We start from the raw sequence: 21,749 nt of genomic DNA on the forward strand, positions 1-21,749 counted from the left end.
TTGATTTTTATTCACCTTTTAAATCTGACAAGAATATTAGTTTTAAATCTATCAGTTTGTAATGTATATCTCTTCATATTTGAATTTTTGTATATACTTGCTGTTCTTAATGTATAGATTTGTTTCTATTGAGAATGAAGGTTTTTATTTTTTTGTATAAAACCGATATTAATTGTTGATTATATATGTTAAGATTTCTGTAAAACTATTTGTAGCCTATGTATTGAATGTATTGACTCTATTCATGTATGTACATACAGACCGAATAAAGATTATTGATTCTGATTCTGATTCTTTTGTACAGCAATTGTAGAAAGTTATTGAATGTGGTAAATACCGGTAAAAAAAATGAAGAAAATTCTGCATTTCATTATAGAGACAAAGAGCTTACAAACAAAATTTACAAAATATTTACTAAAAAAAATAGAATGTATTTGGTTATTTTCGCTTTACGTTTGAATTAAGTTGCTATCTTTTGACTTTGACGTGTAATAAAAATGTTAATACTCTAAACCCCACTTTTTTATACCATTTGAAAGATAATTTTATTCTCTTTCCAGCAGTAAATATTTACTTCTCTTTGTAACAAAAATTAACAAAAAAATTACTAAAAAATAGAAGGTATTTTGTTTTGTTATACGTTTGAAGAATCAAATTGTTAATACTCTAAACCCCACTCTTATTTTTATACCATTTAAAAGATAATTTTATTCTCTTTCCAGGAATAAAAAATTACTCCTCTTTGTAACAAAAATTTACAAAAAAATTACTAAATAGGTAATAGAAGGTATTTTGTTTTGTTTCACGTTTGAATCAAGTTGTTTTCTTTAGACTTTGATGTGTAATAAAAATGTTAATTCCACTCTAAACCCCACTCTTATTTTTATACCATTTGAAAGATAATTTTCCTTGTATTATACTTGAAATTTAACCAGTTAATTTTTCAGTAGTTTTGATCATTTGTGGTCAGATCCCTAACATAGACTGAGGTCATCACATGATTGATAATCGAGGATTGCCTCGTATGGTAATATTTACTGACAGCCCAAAGAGATGTTACGACCCTGAGAATACATTACATTGCAATGTTAACTTAAACGACCTCTAAACACATTTCAATTAGTGGATGGTATGTTAAAACCTGTAATTTAGTGTTAGATCACAGGAATTACTGTAAGCTAACCTTCGCGGCTTGGCGGTGACCATCGTGAATGGCTGGCATGTGGCAGGTGCAATGCTTCCGGCTCTACAATGCACGTAAATACATCCAGGATAGAATCATCAACATGCCAGAGTGATTATTGATTATTGATCATCTTACAATTCAAATTTCCTATCATATTATCATGATGCTGCTGATGATAAAACTTTTGACTTTTTACTGTATAATTTTAGATAGCGTTAACGTGGAGAAAAGACTACTAAACTCAATCGTCCATTTAGTATTGGCAATTCCTGGCCAGCTTGAAAGATTTCGACGCGTAATACACGAGTATAAGCAAGATTTTGCAATGTTCACGCATATCTAAGGTCCACCAACACTGATAGCATCTTGAATGGCGAAGATGGCCGACAACACTCCGTTGCCTCACGGTATGAAATATGCGACACGGAAGTCTGATGCTATTGTGTTTATGTTGTGATGCGGAGCATCGGAGAGAGTGTCTTGAACTTGAGGAACAATTCACAGGAAACACAACCGCATATTATTCATAGATGTTTTAATTTAGTTGAGTTGCTATCCTTGCTGAATAATTTATTGAAGGTTTCCTTAATATCGTATTGAAAACAATTACAGCTTTTACGTTTAAGGCTCGTAGACTATTAACATAAAAACCTTAGACAACGATTCTTTAATTTGACTAACTCCAGTGAATTAGTAAGAAAGTCCGTCTTAGTAATCGTTACTTTATTTAATTTCTTATCAAGCAGTGTTAGTTATATTTTGTACATATGTCCACAGAAAGGTGTGGTAGTAATGTTAAATTCTTATTTTGTTTATTAAAATAACATAAATTAATTTTGGTAATATTTTGTATCAATTTTTCTCAAGCAAATTATTTATCGAAAATTATTTAAAGAAGAAGTCAATCACAAAACTAAAATGATACTAATCTCTGATGTCAGAATTTACATGACTGTTCCATGAAAAAGTCGTCAGGCCTACTCATAGCTGTAGTATATTATTTAGATATTAGAAAGGTAAGTTTTTTTTTTATAATCCCACGTAAAATTTTAAATACGACCCCAAAATCTACCTAATTGAGTAGCATAAAAATTTGAATCAAGTAATATAACAAAAAATATTATTATAAGCACTAATATTACTCGTATATTACTTAATATTTACTTAAATGCATTGCCACTTGTAAAACCCAGTGAAAGGTAAGAATATTTTGTCTTAAACAGAATAAATTGTGATTCCTGCCTTATCAATTCTAGATATCGTCAGTTGAACTTAGATGGCTCTTATAAATCTTTTGTAATGGCTTCTGGTATCGGTGCTAAATCGTTTAAAAGCTTTTAAATAAATAACGTATACGCCAGAAACACATTAGAGAGAAACGCAGGGAAAACATAATAGACCCATATTTCTTATACAGAGTTCAATAAAGTAATGTCTATTAAATTTTATGATAAATGGGGAGTTATTTCATATTATATTATTGAATTTTTGTATTTCCCCCCTGAAGAACTCCAGGATTTCAAGATATCAAGGCAACCTTCTAGCAACAATAAAGAATAAAATAATTATTTTAAATAGCTGTAACAAAATTTTCATTGAGCATCAAAAATATTGAAAATCTAGCTATCTTCTATTTACCTCCTGATTGCTTATAGCGACCTTCAGTTGATAAGGAACCTCTACGAATGTATTGGAGTTTATTAGTAACAACACGTAAGCATATGCACGGCCAATAACAATGAACATGGAAAATAATAGTTTTGATCATATACTTTAATTCAATTTAATATTAACCTTTTTACCACTTTTCTTAGTTGAAATATTTAAAAATACAAAACGTGTAAGAACAAAACCTTCTTTAATCCAATGTATGAAAAATAATACTTTTATTAAATAGACTTTTGCATAGATCGTGTGCCTAATGCAAGATAATGGCCTCAGTAAGTCCAGCTCACTGCCACTAACGTTCACGAACCCTCAACATTACTGCCAAGGACACACGTGTTGCTTCACAGTATCGAGGGAACACATTCGGTGCCAAATAAGACCCGATCGATCTCATTTCCATTTGGAACCCATTTGTCAACTAGCTCCCTCTCGTCTCTCAGCCGCTCCATTTCCTTCTCCAGCCGTTGACGCTTCATTTCCTTCTCCTCCATCAGCTTTGTCATTCCAGCTACTTTTCTTCATTTTCTCGTTCCAGTTTTTGTATTTCTTCCAACTTTTCAAGTTCTATTTCCATTTGTCTCCTGTTGCTTGATGTTGCGGATTTACTTTTTGTTTTCCTTGAACTAATAGAAGTAATTCTGGTTTGTCTCAATGCTATTCCTTGAGTGTCAATGTTTGCATTCTCAGAAACTTTCTTTGATAATTTGTCAGTATCATTATTTTCATTCTGATCAGGGGAATACATTTTTGGAGGTTTAACTTTTTACTTTTTTGTTGTTGTTGCTATCAGATGACAAATAAAGAGTTAATCAGCAACATAATAGTGATAAGTGTCTAGGTTATTTATAAATTGATTGAACACATACCTTTACGTGTAACTTTTAAGACACTTAATATTTTTTAGATGTTGAAGATGATCCTTCTTTCAAAGATGATAACAAGGAAAATGAAAAGAACAGTGCAGCAACCAACGTTCAAATTGAAGTGGCTGCCAATGACAACGAAAGAAAAAAGATTATTAAAACCAGTTCAACTGGAAAACATGATCATGATCAAAACAAAGAAAAAGAAATATCAAATAATAATTCTCAGAGCACCATAAAAAGGGAAAGTTCTGAAGTTGAAGTTTCTGATACTCTAAGGTAAGATTGTTTACTTGTTCCCTTACATGTAGGACAAGTGCACCAGTGAATAACTATTTCATATAAAAAAATGTGAATAATAAATTTATTGCTTTGCTTTGTCTAGCTCCAAAGAAAGTATATAAAATAGGTCTAATAACACTTGTAACATTAATTACACTTATACTGTTGATACACAAGGTGGTAAATGCATTTAAAAGATCGCAAGTAGTGATTGATTTCGATTGGATACTCCAATCATCACCAGACCCAATAGGCCCAATAGAATGACAAGAACCTCGATGGCGTCCATACTTATATACTACTAGCTTGTACCTGCGGCTTCGCCTGTGATGGTATAACCATGAATGTCATACAGCATAAGAAATAAACAGAGTATTACAATCAATACAATAATCCGTAGTGACTTCGCCAACTATCACAAAAATAAAATATTATTCATTGCGTCACACACAGTTTAAAAAATAATGTTACAATTAAAAATTATACAGCGATTAAATTTCAATTAAAAACTAAATGAAAACCATTTAACCCAATACAACATGTTTAATCTCCTACTAAATAAAATCTTAAAACTGAAAATGCCACGACTCTTCAGCTTCAAAGTATAATTCTTTCAGCTGTATCGGCTCTTCTAATACAGGTAAAGAAACTTTTCCACCAGAACAACACATTCCAGCAGGTTCAGCTTTCCATTTCCTCTGCTCTGCAGAGTATACACTCTCTGCCTATTCAATATATTTTTAGTCTTGTTGCGTGGTATTCCATTCCATCATTTTCAAACACACAAGAAATACAGTTCGGCCAAAGTTTCTGTGCACATGACCAGATATGGTTGGGATATACCCAACCATATCTGGTCTCGCATAGGCGAGGGGGTTGGCGGGGGTACTTTTGTGTCTTGTTATTCACTAACCCCTACCTCCAGCACTGCCATTACCTGGTACCCGTATGTTTTAGTCCGGCTAGTAGCGACCCGTCCACATGCACAGAAGTCTTGGCCGAACTGTATCTCTGTTAAATGCTTTTCGCCATTAGTCTAATTGAGGCTGTAGCTGCTAAACGGGCCTATCTCAAACACTGATATTTTGAGATAATCGCTGTTAAAGTTTAGAGGTTATGTTTGGCTGTCTGCGTTGGCTATGCTTAAAGGGCCTGGTGACACCAGCTGACTTGAAGAGTCATACGAACAAAAAAAAAAAAATACCATTCCAAATTATCAAAGATTTTACTAGAAGATACGAGGAAGCAAAATAGCGATTCTCCTCTCAAAGGGCCCGTCCTAAAGTTTGACACAAAAGGCCTATGTTAGGTTATGTTTGGCTGCTGTCAGCATTGGCACTTGTCCATGCTAAAAGGGACACCAGCTGGCTTTCAGAGTTATACTAACCAAACAAACTGAAATACACCATTCCAAGTGATCAAAGATTATACTAGAAGACATAAAGAAGTTAAATAGCGAATCTCATCTATGCCCATCTCGACTTATGCCCCTTTAGCAGATACAGCTGTATCTATATAATTAATACGCAAACACGACATTTGTCGGTTGAACTCCTCCGCCATTTCTTAACCCATTTCATCTATTGACGTCTCACTGGAAAGTGTGTGCTGCGTAGATTTGCAAACTGACCTTACATTTTGGAAAAAGCACTTTGGGGCCCTTCTTGGAAATACTCAAAATAAAACAGCCAAAAGTCGCACCCAAATAAAAAGTGTTAAAAACTCCGTTTTCAATGTATTTCTTATGGAAAAAATTTTTTTTCAAAAATTTTCATCATAAATCATAACAAAAACAAACTGTCATAATTATTTGCAAATCTACACGACCTAAGCTTTCCAACGACCCATTAATTAATAAAATCGGCCCAGTAGAACTCTAGATTTAGTTGTACAAAGATTTTTAAAACTGAATTATATATAGAATAGATAAACTATTATAGGCTAACTACATGTACGGTATCTTAAAAAACATCAATATGCAATAAGGTATTTTACAATAATCACTTGGACAAGCACTGCATCTGCCTTAAGTTTGAAGGTTATGGGTTAGGGGGCTATCCTCTTTACTCATTACATTTATAAGAATGATAAAGTCACTCGTCTCTGACAGACTGAAAATATCAAACACAAACTTAGTAGGCCTATTATCTATATATTTAATACACAGTTGTAAGTCTGGTTTCTCAATAATTACTGGACCGATCCAAAAGATTTATGTCTCAAATTAAAGGGGATAGTGCGTAGATTTGCCGAACTTCCTTAGATTTTACATTTTTTCTAAGGGCTACGACCTACAGCCCTTTAAAGATTGAGTCAATACGTTTCTTATTAAAGAGTATACAGTAATAAACAGTTTATAAATTATTCGTCAGCTGTTTAAGGTTTGCCAGACATTTGTTATTATTTTTATAACCTCTTGTTCACTATGTAATAATTATAATCTAGGAATTCCTGTTAAAAAAAAACACGATTTGGAAAAAAGAAAAGTGTATTTGTTAACTTTTTATACCACAATGTATTACAGTAGAACCTCTTTAATCCGAACTAATTGGGACCAGGGGTAGTTCGGAATATTGAATAGTTCGGATTACAGAACATATTGTTGTTTTTACATAACAATAGCTAAAACATGGCTTAAATTGATCAACATTATTTTGTGAAAAGTGAAAAAATGTTTTATAAAGTAAAATACAGTGTTTATTTAATACAGTAGTAAACATGGTGAATAAACAGTACTGTAAATTAAATACAGTATACAGTAAAGAACTGCTGTCCTGTGTATAGAGTACAGCAATGAGGGGTTCGGATTAGTGGACGTTCAGATTACGGGTGTTCGGATTAAAGAGGTTCCACTGTACTTATAAATGTATTTGAACATTATTTGTAGCCTACGTTTTGGTGCAAATTTTGTATTTTCGAATAAAGTTTTAGTTTTCCTACGAAGTGATCTGAAGGAAAGTGGTAATTGTTTGAATTTGAGCATGTAATGTGAAAGAATACCCATCCATAGTAGGCGACGGAAACTTATTGTTTCGATCAGTAACATTTATTCTCTATTGCCACCGCCACTAGAACATCATAGGGAAATCCGCTTGCAAGTTGTAGCCTACAGAAAATTGCTAATGAGTGGGAAACATACAAACATTGTATTATAGGGGATTAATCTTACTCAAGGTCAATGTTTGATGTTCAGGAGAGCCAAACTTTTTTCTAGAGATGGTGAGAACGCTGGATAGGCCTACGTGGAACTACAATGTAGATTTTGTATTTTCAACAAATGTGTTACTTTTCCTGCGAAGTGATCCAAAGGAAATTGGTAATTGAGTTTAAGTTGGAGTATGGATCGGAACGTGTAATAATACCCATAGTTGGGGCGGAAACTGTTTGTTCCGATCAACATAATTTATTCTCTACGGCCACCAGAATAATCATAGGAAAATCCGCTTGCACGTTGTATAGAAAATTATTGCTAATGAGTGGAAAACATACAACCATTTTAACATAGGGATCAATCTTACTCAAGATCAGTGTTAGACGTTTAGCAGTACTAAACTTTACTTCTTGAGATGGTGAGTGCGCTGGATACGTCGAACTACAATGTAAATGTTGTATTTTTGAAAAATGTGTTTGTTTTCCTGGTCGATCCGAAGGAAAGTTGTAAATGAGTTTACGTTTGAGTATGGAACGTGAAATAATACCCATAGTAGGGGATATAAACTGTTTGTTCCGATCAAAACAATTTATTCTCTACGGCCTTCAGGAGATCAATCATGGGGAAATTCGCTTGCAAGTTGTACAGATAATTGCTAATGAGTGAGAAACATATAAATAAGCAATAAGTAAAGGTAGACATTTAGGATTGTTGTTAGGATTGATTATTGCTTCAGTAATATGTTTACTTTTACTTATTCCCTTTCACGAGACATGGTAACCAAGAAAGTCAATCTCTGGTACAAGGAATTGAGATTTAGAAACATTAATGTGTAAATCGTTGTCTTTGAACCGATTTAATACAGCACGGAGTCTTTTCAAATGTTCTTCCTCACTGTGGGCTGTTATTTTGACATCGTCAAAGAAAACATCAACACCATCAATACCTTGTAGAATATTTTCCATTGCTGATTGCCAAATAGCAGGTGCACTTGCAATTCCGAATGGTAGACGATTTACTTGATATAGACCTTTGTGTGTATTGATTGTGAGCAATTCTCTGTATTCTTCTTTCACTGGCATGTGTAGGTAAGCTTCGGATATATCAATCTTTGTAAATTTAGTCGAATTACCCATTCTGGCCAAAATATCATCAATGCGGGGCATGTTGTGTTCTGGTATTACCAAATGGGGATTGAGGGTTACTTTGTAGTCTCCACACAGTCTGATATTCCCATTTGCCTTCATAATCGGTACAACTGGAGTAGCCCAAGAACTCTGATTCACCTTTATAATTATACCTTCTTTTTCTAGTCTGTCGATTTCTGCACTAACTTTTGGTAACAAAGCATAAGGTAGTGGTCTAGCTTTTTTAAAAACTGGTGTAGTGTCAGGCTTTAAGTTTAGAAGTGCTTCTCCCCCTTTGAAACTTCCAACTCTTGGTTCAAATATGGATTTAAATTCCATTAATATATCGTGTACTTTGGGATTTGAGTGTCTCTATTCAAGTCAGCTCCGTGAACGTTATTTATGTCTGACCAATTTATTTTAATCGATCTCAGCCATTCCCTACCAAATATCGTATCTCCATTACCATCGACTATATACAATGGAAGATATTTGGTTTGGTTCCCGTAACCAACCTGAACAATGGTTTTACCCAATGGAACAAATTCATTTTTGTTGAAATCTCTTAAGATCATGTCTGGATTCATTAAAGGTCTGTGTTTTGGAAAAAACTTGGAAAAGTTACTTTTTGACATCAAAGATACCCCTGCTCCTGTATCTAGTTCAAACGGAATAGTTTTCCCATTTATTTTTATGTTTAACATAATTTTCCTAAATTTATCTTCTGAGGTATTCATAGAACAAATGTCAAAAACATTAGTTTCCTTATAGAGGGATCTAACAGAATTGTTCATATTTTGTTGTAGAAATATTTCACTTTGATCTTCGAACGAGTCTGTTATTTGTTTTACATTTCTTGAAGTAAATGTAGTCTTATTTTGTCTTTGCAATTTGATAGGTGCATTAGGATTCCTAAAACAAATCTTTGCTAGATGCCCTATTTTTTTACAGAAGTTACATGTTGTATTTTTGTGTTTGCATTCAGATATGTATTCATGTAACTCTCCACAACGGTAACATTGTTTAAGATTGGTACTGTTTTTAGGTTTTTGAAAACTTTTCTGTTGTACAACATTTAAGTTAACTGGCAATTCATTGTTTTCATGATTGAATTTTGATTGGATTGTTATTGAATCGTTTTGAGCCTTTTCAATTACTTGAGCCATGTCTACAGCTTTTTCAAAACTCAAATCACTGTCACTTAGAGTAATAAACCTTGTCTGTATTTTTTCATCCCTTAGCCCGAGTATGAATTGGTTTCTCAGGGCTTTTGACAGAAATGTGCCGAAATTACAATATCTAGACAACTTTCTAAGATCCAATGAAAATTCAGAAACGTTTTCTCCTTCATATTGGTGTCTACAATGAAATTTGAATGTCTCTGATACTTCATTTGGTTTCGGTGTAAAATGTGAGTTAAGAGTTTGAACTAATTCAGCATAGGATTTAGTTATAGGTGATACAGGATGCAATATATCCCTAAGTTTACAGTAAGTGTCTGATCCAATACAGTGAAGTAACGTAATTTTCTTTTTATCTTCCGAAATGTTGTTATAAATGAATGATATCTCTAGTCTTTCCATATACATTTCCCATGTTTCATATCTTTCATTAAAGGGTCCAATCAATGCTGAGTTAATCATTTGAATGTTTTGAGAGGTATTTGAATTACTTTTACTCACCTCCATCGTTGCCAAATTGTTCTGTACTAGTGTACATGTTGCTCGAATTCGAGCAATTGCAAAGTATTACAGGAGTTATTTCAAAACGAATAACAGTCATATTTAAAATGAGTTTAAAAGAGCCAACACAAAGATTACCAGTGTGTAACTCAGATCATATTTATCTTCGTTATTGATAAACCTAAAGCATTCCGGCTGATTTTCTCCTTCTCAAAGTGCCTTGCTGTACAGGCAATGCAGGTCATTGATATAGGGCCTATTGAGAAGGAAAAGTCGTATTGGGGTAGTGTTAGGGCGCATTTGTAACAAAATAGTTGAGATTGTCCAGGTTCAGGTTCAGACTGTAAAGCCTATTACCATTGACTATACACCTCTAGAGGTGTATAGTCAATGCTATTACGCGCCACTGTTCTGTAGCTGCGGTCGTTATCACGATTACGCCTCTTGTCTATGTTTCGTTGTCGTCGCGTCGGAGGCATTTAAAAGGAAAAACAACAAATAAACAAATTATAGCTACACAAAACAACGATAAATGCACAAATTTAAGTTACAATCATGCTAACTCGATCCGTCATAGCGACACAAAACAACGATAAATACACAAATTAAGTTACAATCATGCTAACTCGATCCGTCATAGCGACACAAAACAACGATAAATACACAAATTTAAGATACAACAACCATACTAATACGATCCGTATTGGGGGTTATGTTTACACAAACTCAAATAGTAAATAAATGTACTCAATGCGTTTTATTGAATTGAAAAATAAATAACAGCAATTAAATTATACAGCTGATCAAAATGTAAACAATTATGTTCTTCATAAGGATAACATGGGATCTTTCAAAGCCACTGGGGCAGAGCCCAAGGGACTATTTCAAAAATGTAAGGCCAGTTTGCAAATCTACGCGACACGCACTTTCCAATGAGACATCAATGGATAAAATCGGTTAAGAAATGACGGAGGAGTTCAACCGACAAAGTTTCATGTAGCGTATTAATTATATAGATGTAATTAGAACAAATAATAAATGTATTTGTCAAAGTACAATTTCAACCAACTTTATTCAACACAAATTAAAAACAAAGTGAACAAGTAAACATTATAACCAGCTGATAATAGTTATAGAATAAATAAGCAATAAGTAAAGGTAGACATTTAGGATGTAAGTTATTACCGTAGTACTCATGGTAAGACCTGGACGCGGGACCGATTTTTTTTTTCATTTTGAGGTCCCTAGAGGCCAAAAACACCATCCGTTCAAATTCATATATATATATTTATATATATATATCTATATAAATAAAATTACAGTTTTGTCTGTACATTGCTTAGAATCATGCAGTTTTTGGTTATTTTTACGTTTCATAGCCTAAGAAAGCCGAAACGAGTCTTATCTCAATTTCTGTCAGTATGTCTGTCTGTCCATTCTGTGACTCCGTCTGTAACGCCAAAATGTCATTTTACGCGGCCTACTCCTAGAAAACTAGAGTACCGATCAAGGTTCTAATCATTTTTCTGTATTTACTGAATTGGTTAGAGTGTCTTTGGCTATAAAAACATGGCCTCGCTTCTTTGAAAACAAAATAACAAACCACCAAAAACCCAATTTTGTTCGATTTTTGTCAAATTTTCTCCCAATGTTTACTATTACATTTTTTAAATAACGATCAGCTGTTTGGATTAGTTCTCACTTCTAGCTGTCACTGATATGTTTACATTCAAAGTTGTTTACAAATACCGCAACCATTTCCGATCAAGTTTTGTCAACACATCCAAACAAAGTGAGATTAAAAACGTTGTGCCTTACTTAACCGGTTTAATTAATCGCAAGTGCAACGATTGTTCTTGAGTTTTGATAACCGGGGAAAATACTAAATACTTTTTATGTAATCAGTGGTGTATTAGTGCAAGGAAACTTACATTTTTTTAATCATCCTCACCTATAGCGTAGCTTACAAAGGTTCCCACTCATTCACTCATTCAAGGACAGTTGTGTTAAGTGCAAAGTAAAAAATCACAACTGCAGTGGGTGATCGTTGATGTTGCTGCGATCTTGGAAGATCTTTCTGATTTCGCTGTGATCGTACCGTAACAGAGGTTTAACTTAACAGACGTAGCTAAACTCGCTTATCCAATGTGTCACTTTTGGTTTCTACTTACTTACATTTCGACAACGATATCGGTACTTTTCCTACTTAGGAAATAAAAGTACAAACGTACAAACCCCCAGATTTGTGCGTTTTTTGTCACATTTGCTCCGAATGTTTGCTAGATATATGTACCGATTATCGTTTAGAGATTATGTAATATTTTAAATAAGAAACCCTTGTTTGGATAAAGGTGGTTTCTTCAAACTGTCATTAATATGTTAACATATTTTCTCAAATGTAAACGTTGGTTTTTGATACTGCTACTTTTCTTTAGAACCGGTGGTAGCAGTAAGAACCATTTTTACATACAAACACATCACTATTTTCAATATTTATTTATAAACACTGCACCTTATTGCTTATTATTAAATTTAATTGATGTCTTACTGTATATTTTTTAGCGTTTTCTGTCTGGACTCCAAAATGTTGTGTGGACTCAATTCTGTATTTGTGTGTGTATGTCTATTGGTAACGCATTAATGTCCTTATTGTTCGTACCACTGTTAATAAAAATTTCAACCCGAATAAAGTGTGCAGTAGTAAGGTTGAGGTAGTGTTTGAACTACTTTTAACCAGTGTAAAAAGTAACTTTTAATTACAGGCCTACCTTAGGGCTATGCCTCATAGGTCTATACTGTAAAGCTATTCCTTTTATCGTTAGATATAAAATATGGACTAACACGATCGGGTGACATTTAATTGCGAAGCATTCGTTTTGGCTTTGAAACTGTCAGATATTGTATTTGAAGGTTTAAATGTATTCCTAAACAATAATAGTTTTGCCATCATATCTGGAAAAATGCACACTAAATATGCAAACCAACTCCTGTTCTGAATATAAGGTTTTAACTTACTACAAGATTCCCGTACGTAGAATGGGCAAACAGCTAGTATATATATATATATATATGTGTGTTAGCGCGATAACTCGAGCAAAAATGATCCGATTTTGATGAAATTTGGTACAAACAAGTAAACCTACGTTTATTCGAACGAGTTCGCGATCCAGCATAATCGGACCATGGGAACAGGGGTTTATGGGGGGTTTTATGGGGTAAAAATGGGTTTTTCCCATTTTTTACCCTAAAAACAAAAAATTTTGCAATTTCTTTCTAAACTGTTTTGTAGAGCTTAAAAAAAGAAATAATTTAGTATATTGAAGCGCTGTTGTATGCCTAACGGTCACAGAGAAAATTCAAAAATAGTTTAATTTAAAATTCCCATGTTATTCTTATGGAAAAAATAAAAATTGTTGTAGTTTACTTGTTTATGGATATATATTGATAAAATTTGGCAAATTTATTTATTTCATCCCATACTATTCACGTATGGTCAAAAAACACTTTTTACCTTCCCCGTAGCAGCAAACCTAAGCACTTGTTAAATCTAATGTTATTTAAATAGGGAATAAATACGTCTTATTTATGGAAATATTTGAGTAAAAATGTAATCAGACAAGTTGAAATTCGCTTAGTCTGCAGGTTTGCTGCGGCGGGGGTATTTCGAGTATACAGGGATGTTGCTTGAGAAACTGTGACTTACGATTTCGGTTCTGGCGAAGAAGTATGTGACTTGATGTTTAATGTCAATGTTGACTCGGGTCATTACAGCGTTATAAAATTTAATCATAATTCCCAGGATGTGAAAAATACAAAAAGAAAAAGAAAAGGTGAAAAGTCATTAACTGTGCATAAAGAGAAAACTAGTACAAACAAAACACGTGGAGAGCCTTCGAATAAAAAAAGTAAAAAGCAGTGATGGGTGTTAAATGGGCTCTGGAAGTTCTTACAAAAAACATTGACTCTTTTGAATTGGGGTCGTTAAATTGGATTTTTCACTACTGCAAATCTATGAATTTATGGGCAGAACAGACTAACAGGGCCACAAATATATTCTCCTTATATTGTCACAAGGGGAAGGTAAAATTAGCTCCTTATCAACATTTTGAGTTCAAGGAAAATGTTATCAACGAGACTACATCAAATATGAATAAAGTATTAAGTATAAAAAAAAAACAAAAAAAAAACTATTTGATAAATAAAAGATCATAGGCTTACAACTCTGCATTTGCAATGGTAAGTTTATAAGTCTCACATAGATGAATCACATTATTCTGGAAGTCTATATAATTTTGAAATCTGGGACTCCTATTACCACCACGGATTGGACCGTTAATACCCTCTAAAATTTAACCAAAGTATGCTACGAACCAACTTTATGTATACGACGTAAACAACAGCTGTTTCTCACAGAATGAGTCAAAGATCCGGGAAATGCGACCAACTGCTGATGCGTGATTTAAGTGACTATTTTTATTCCACACAACGAATGTAATGAACAAAAAAACAATGAATGTGGGAATATATATGAACAAATTATCTCCATAGCTTAAGTAGCTTATTAGGTTAACAGCATTGCGCAGTTCGTACACTATTTATTTTTCAAACAAAACTGGAATTAATATACCAATAGCCCAGTCAATCTAGGTTTTTACCCGGAAATGCGAGATATAAAGCTAATTTTTTGCACAGATGTCCGTTATGGTATGTAAAATCACACCCTAAAAGTCCCCGCCCGTCCCCTGTGTGCTTCCCCCGTTTAAGCGAAATAAAGGGGGGGAGGGGGCGCAACTTATTTAAACGTGTCCGTGAACGCGATAACTTGAGTAATTTTGGTCCGATTTTGATTAAATTTGGCTTGAAGGTGTAAGATGGGATATTCTTAAATGAGTTGCCAAATCAGCATGATCGGACGATGGGAACGGGTGTTTACAGGGGGTTTTATGGGGTAAAAATTAGGTTTTATAGGGTAGAAATTGAATTTTCTCATTTTTGACCCTCAAAACACAAACATTTCACCGGAGCAATTTCTTCCAATCCCAAGCCCTCTTTAAACACTGATAGGAACGGAGTAGTCATTTAATGATGTTATGTAATTAATTAAACGAGAGGTCGTCCAGTGGTCGAAACTCGACCAAAAATACGTAATGTACTCACTTATCTATTTTCACCCCACACTGTAAATGAAACATGTGATTTGAGTTTCTTCCATTTGTTTTGGTTTTCTGTTTATATTTCGTTGTTATTTCGTTTCCAGCATGGCAACGCATAAGATCCATGTTAATATTTTCAAATTTTTAAACTCATTTTTTGTGCTTATCTTTGAGCCTATTTAAATTTATAAAGGGATTCTGCACACCTACAGGAAAATAGTTTTCTAACGGTATGCGTAGATTTTCCCTACGATGAACACGAGCTGAGAAAAAAGGTTTTAAAGAAACATGCTTGCCTATTAATATATAGATAGATATTATGAATTATTTGTAGACTAATTATTAACAGTTTCAAATACCTATATATAAGTCAAACTAATCCTTCGATCTTCCTCAATATATAATATCCTGATCAAAAAATTCTCCTTTGTATCCTGGAAAATAAATTATGAAAATCAATCTACCTATATTTAGGCAAACATTCTAAATAAATGTTGCAACATACTTTATAGTTAAATGCAATATGTGAAAATATTTTTTTTTTACTTTTGTATAAACAATGTTAACAAGTCAGTAGATATATTTTTTTAAACATATACCTTATTCTAATTACCTACTGTTAGTATCTATCCGTAGTATTATCTAAATTTATTGACCAAATAAATAAATGTATGATAACAATTAATAAAATTAATATTGTAACCATGTTATTCGTTATTTCCTTCTTTATAATAAAAATATAGGAAGAAAAAAAATATGCCATTCTAAATATACAGGTAGGCCTATATAGAGCCATGAACAAAAATAGTAATTTATGCCCAATGTTAAATTACTGAAGATCTTCAAAACTTAATTCTTCTAAAAATAATTCAACAATAATATTTAGATTTATTTACATAGATCTATTTACAATCTCCTTCACCTTGGAAACTGGAACATAACAATTTAATGTTTGGCCTATTATGAGGACCGGGGCGTTTTGACAGCAACAGGGACGGTTCAGCTATGCTCTACGATTCGGAAGTGTTCATCACTGCGCGGTGGTGAGGAGTTGTTCCTCCAGAGAAGGTCTCGTTGCAGGATAATCAAATTTATGATTTTTGATTGAGTAATACACTATCTTGAGCTTAAATGATTCAAAAAATCAATAGCTCAAATTAAATCCTATAATTTTCTGATTAATTTGAGACTAAAACATATAGAAAAACATTAACAATACTGGAGCTATTGATTTTTACACATAGTAAAACCTTATGAAAAATAATTTTTATGTTGGTTGTTCAGCTTGCGTTTGCTTGAAACATGTCCGATTTGAATAACTAATAGCTTAAGAAAGCCAGTATTTCACTGAAGGTTCTTAGATTCATATATATAGGATTGTAAAATTATAACTGGTGAAGGTATATCTTAAATTGAAGAGTTAGAAAATAAATCACATTATGTGTTTCGGTCAAGTAGTACAGTAGGTAAATATTTGCCGATGCTTTATGTGAAAACTTGGCATGCATGCCTTCAATTTGAGACCTCGATCATGAAAATCGATCGGGTAGAAGAGCCAAACGAACTCGGAAAAACCAAATTTAACTTCCATAAGAAATACATGGGGAGCAAATTTTGTTTACGTGTAAGCCGAGTCGGATAATAGATATATATATATATATATGCCGATGCTTGATGGCAAATCTGTGCGTGCATACCTTCAATTTGAGACATCAATCATAAAAATCGGTCGGGAAGAAGAGCCAAACGTACTCGGAAAAGAAAACCCAAATTTAACTCCACTCCCATAAGAAATACATGCGGAGCAAATTTCGTTTACGTATACTCCGAGTGGGTTTATAGATAAATATATACCGATGCTTGATGGCAAATTTGTGCGTGCATACCTTCAATTTGAGACCTCAATCATGAAAATCGGTCGGGTAGAAGAGCCAAACGAACTCCGAAAAGAAAATCAAATTTAACTCCCATAAGAAATACATGGGGAGCAAATTTCGTTTACGTATACGCCGAGTGGGTTTATAGATAAATATATGCCGATACTTGATGGCAAGTCTGTGCGTGCACACCTTCAATTTGAGACCTCAATCATGAAAATCGGTCCGGTAGAAGAGCCAAACGAGCTTGGAAAAGAAATTCCAAGTTTTTTTAATATATAAGATTTGTCCCCTCCCCCCTTTTTTCTTTATACCGGAAGAAGCACACAGGGGACGGTAGGGGACTTTTAGGATATGGTCAAGGATATCATAAAGAACATCTGTGCCAAAATTCAGCTTTATATCTCGCATTTCCGGGTTTCCATGATTTTTTACCTAGATTGACTGGGCCATAAAACATTGAATTGGTTAAACTATTATAATATATCGGTTAGATTAACATAAATAGTTTCTATCAGTTCTATGTCATGTAAAAAAAATCAAGCAGTCCCTAAATAAAACACAAAGATAAACAGTATTTGTTCATTATTATGTCTTTTATTGCTGACAATATTCCCGAGGCGGAGCACGGTTAACTAGTCTTGAAATAAAATCCCACATTAAACTCTTAATTTAAAATTAAAACACATTTCACTGTAGCCCAGCATAGCCTATTTGGCCTTTCTTTAACTAGGTGGCGTTGGCAGAGACATCCACAAAATTGAGTGGAGTCAGCAGGGTTCATATTATATTTTTGTCGACCTTCTCTATCGAACTTCATAATTCTTCTTACCTGCAGTTTTAAGTGAAGACAACATTTGGGTAGAGATAAATATTGGGGTGATTAGATTGGCTAAGTAATGAAGATGAGTAAAAACACAGAGATGCAATTTTAGGTCTTCTTGAAGACCTGCATTCCTGCATTTGCATTAACATTTTAAGTTTAAAACCTCTGGGTTAGTCATCAACTTTTTCCCAAACAGTGTGGTACTCTTTTACTCTCAACAAAAAAATCGCCACGTGTGCGCCTAGACATAAATCAAGGGTGATTTATTTTTGACTGTGTGTGCCAGGCCTTAGTATAAGATTCAAGCTAGTGTCGTCATTTGATTATATTTATGATCCATACCGTTTCTGTTCTAATATTTGTGGAATAATGCTATGAGCTATTTCTTGATCTACTGAATTTTTAAACAGCTATTTTAGTCAACAGCTGATTTTATGCCTTTGTTTATATGTCAAATACTGTGTCCATAAGGATTACATTGAAACTTTGAGACCCCGTGGGGCAGAGTCCTGAGAGATTTTGTTAGCGCCATATAGATGTTGGCACTCACCAATATGGTCTTTATCACCATGCAAAATTTGAAAACGATTGCATGAGCCACCTAGGAGGAGTTTGCGCATTACCAAATGCATAAGAGTCGACTTATAAGAGCTTTGCTCGCTCCGCTCAATAAACTCTCCACTTTCTAGGTTAAGTTACAATTTAAACTGTAGTTGTAATTTTTCTGCCTCCAGATTGAAAATTGCACAGTCAAAATCATAAACAGAATATGTTTATTTTACTTTCTATCAAACTTCCACTAAACAAAATCAATTTTATTTTAGTAAAAACATAAAAAAACTTACGTTGACATAACTCCACTCCAATCCATTGTTTTGTTGTTTTGTTACACCGTCACAATCTCTCTCTAGTCGGTCCGCTGTTTGCTTACTCTGCTTCTGCTATGTTTTCCCATCAAACATCTGTTTTGAAGGGCTGAAGCTGCCATATTTATCATTACACCATTATGGTGAATATCGGCAAAATTAACATAAAATTGCTATAGCTTTTAATTTGTAAACGAAAGTTAATAGTTTGACTAATTTACCTAACCCGCCATTTTAAACTTCCCTATCCCAAGCGTGATGTATACAACTTCTTTACTTCTCGAGTGATGTAAAGTTGAAAAAAACTCACTCGGTGAGGTAATGAAACCCCTTAAATTAACATTGAGTGATTAACTTAAAAAATATACCTCTATGGAGCCAACGATGTTCAACGCTAGAAATCAGCTGTGCGCTTGAATTTTATTGTTATGTTTTTAAGAATTTTCCTTAAAAAAATGAAGTGAAATGGATAATGAAAAATATTGTTCGTAACCTCCTGTATATTGTCGGGTCAGGTAAAATCTTGTATGTTAAACGTTACGCAAGAGCGTGTTTACATCACTTGGGTAAATTATGCAACTCACTTCCGCTCGTTTTACAACATTCACCTGCGTGATGTAAAAACGCTCTTACTACACTTGTAAGGTATAGCTATTAAATCATGTGTATGTAAACTAATTAGAAAAATATACTTATAGTTTGTTTACGCCACTACCACAGTTGTACAAGTACAAAAATTATCGTCCATCTGGCAGCACTGAGTTTGAAGTGGAGATTAAATAAGACATCAAAAGAAAACAAATATCATTTATTCAATAAGGGTGTAGAAAATTGTGAAGTGGCATTATTTATAACTACTTGACTCAAATTTTTGAGTAGTAATTACTACTTGAGGTCGAGTGGGTCGAGTATTTGTAAAAAGTCGAGTAATTACTCGAAGTTTGAGTACTCGTCCACCCCTAGTGTTTAGTTGGGTTAGGGTTTATCTACCTTAAACTTACATCCGTTCGCTCGTATAACTCGAGACGTCCAGGGTCCTATTATACTGTCTCTATCTTTGTCACTCGTTATTGTTGCTGTTTAACTGAAAGCTGGTTAACATTTCAAGATTGGGATTTTTATTGTTTACCAAGAAGGATCATTGGGGAGAAAATTCTTACACAGCACTGATATTGAAATTTATTTAGAGTTGAGGCTTTTGTCAAACTCAAGTTTTTAACGTTTTACTTGCTTGGCCATAACTGACACTATTTAACAATGGGTTCCCCCCTCTTCTTCCCATCCACAGCTAGATTCTTAATAAACCTCAAAGAGCCAAATCCTTGTAATTTGATCAATTTTTTTTTAATGCATTTAACTTATTTGCTATGTTTTATTTTATTGCATGTGATCTAGTCAAGACCTGAAGAACATATCTTTAAGAACAAGAAAAAGGACCCATTTTGATGGAATTGAAATCAAAACTGATATTGAAAAACAACACTCTATGGTTACAAGAAACGATGAAAAGATAAAAACTCCTAAAATAGAACTACGCACAAGATCTATAGCTAAGGATGCTGACCTAAATAAAAATCGTAAAAGAAAAAGCACTTATGCAGAAGAGATGAGAGCCCCTGAAAAGTACATGGCGATGGCAGAACATATTTTACACTACCAGAGAGATACACCTCCTCGTTTCCACAGTCACAAACGCCAGTCTATAGGTAATGTATACCACAATTACTTATTCATTTGTCTTTTAATATTTTTTTGCTAACAATAAAACTAATAAGACTGCTTATTTAACTGCTTGCATTAATAGTGTTGCCAATTTTAATAATGAAATATTATTTTTAGATACAACGAGGTGTTAGCCCGTCCTACGTATGGGAGTAGTCAGTTAAAACTGTGTATAAATCAGAACAGCTAGAGTACACGTATAAAGACAAATTTTATAGCAGCCTACTGTAGAAAGAGTAATTATCAATTGAGAAAGTGTATAGGCCTAGTCAACGATATCACCTTCTAATTACATCGCATACCTGCCTCTTCCATAATCAATATCAACACAATACAATTACTCATACTATACACAATTTCCAGTAGGTCTGAATATAAACTCCCTAAAATAAAACAAAAACATCCAATAAAATTCACAGTACACATAATTATAAAGTTGGTGTCCTGACATCATTAAACAAATCGTCCACACACATCCTTTATGTCAATTTCACTGCATCAATTGCTAAATAAATAAGTGTACACAAAGAAAAGTAAAAACAACAACATATAGTTTGTTTTGATAAACAGCTGAGTCAAAAATAAAATAATATTCATTTAAACAAAAGAACTGGTCACATGTTGAAGGAATTTAAAACGTAAAACTCGCTAGTAAAGCTAGTGACGTAATTAATTGTCTATGTTTATTATCCATTCCGTTATCAGTTCTAATATCCTTAATAATTAAACCACCCTCATTGAATCAATATACACTGTAATTCCCCGTATTCATTTATTTAAACTTTAAAATATTCAGCACCTCCAAACGTAACCACAACTAAACACACCCCAAACAACTTTTTAGATTTCATAAAAAGATGGTTAGTCTAATTGCAGTATCCTAGGTCAATGATGACGTTGTGCTCAATCTATGTCATTCATCTGTATATCTTTGGATAAAACCCGTCTGGGCTGTGGTGCCAATTTAAAATTGTATTCCTGAGGATTCTTGTTCTTCTTTATGACATCAATACTTCCGGGCCTAATCCAAACAAAGTTTAATCATTCAAAAACATTGATTGTAAACAAACCAAGATGAATTGAAACGTGTAAAAAATGGATTTTCCTACCCTTTCCTAAAAGAGTTCAGCAGTATAATAATTTGCATATCCTTTTTTTAAGACTCGTGTACAGAGCCTCGACTTGTATACATCGATGGTGTTACTTTTCTCGGTGGTCTACTAATCTTACTTATTTCCTAAAAATCAATGACAAATCAGAGTAAATAAAATAACCTCATAGTTCTACAGAGCATTTTCATATTTAACCAGCTGGTAGTTAAAAGAAAATTATATTGCACTAAAACA

At 33.5% G+C, this 21,749-nt stretch overlaps 1 protein-coding gene across 1 annotated transcript in view; it reads left to right on the forward strand.

Moving 5' to 3' along the window:
* Nucleotides 1-21,749, forward strand: part of LOC128985434 (targeting protein for Xklp2) — a 94,866-nt gene that overhangs the window by 33,199 nt on the left and 39,918 nt on the right. Inside the window, exons 3-4 of the mRNA XM_054404912.1 lie at nt 3,759-3,996; nt 20,077-20,387. Coding sequence (XP_054260887.1) covers nt 3,759-3,996; nt 20,077-20,387 — 549 coding nt within the window. The remainder of the gene's footprint in view (nt 1-3,758; nt 3,997-20,076; nt 20,388-21,749) is intronic.

This window comes from Macrosteles quadrilineatus, unplaced genomic scaffold (genome assembly GCF_028750875.1).
Source record: "Macrosteles quadrilineatus isolate MER2022 unplaced genomic scaffold, UCM_ALF_1.0 Scaffold_2__2_contigs__length_208266976, whole genome shotgun sequence".
NCBI classification, from domain to species: Eukaryota; Metazoa; Arthropoda; class Insecta; order Hemiptera; family Cicadellidae; genus Macrosteles; species Macrosteles quadrilineatus.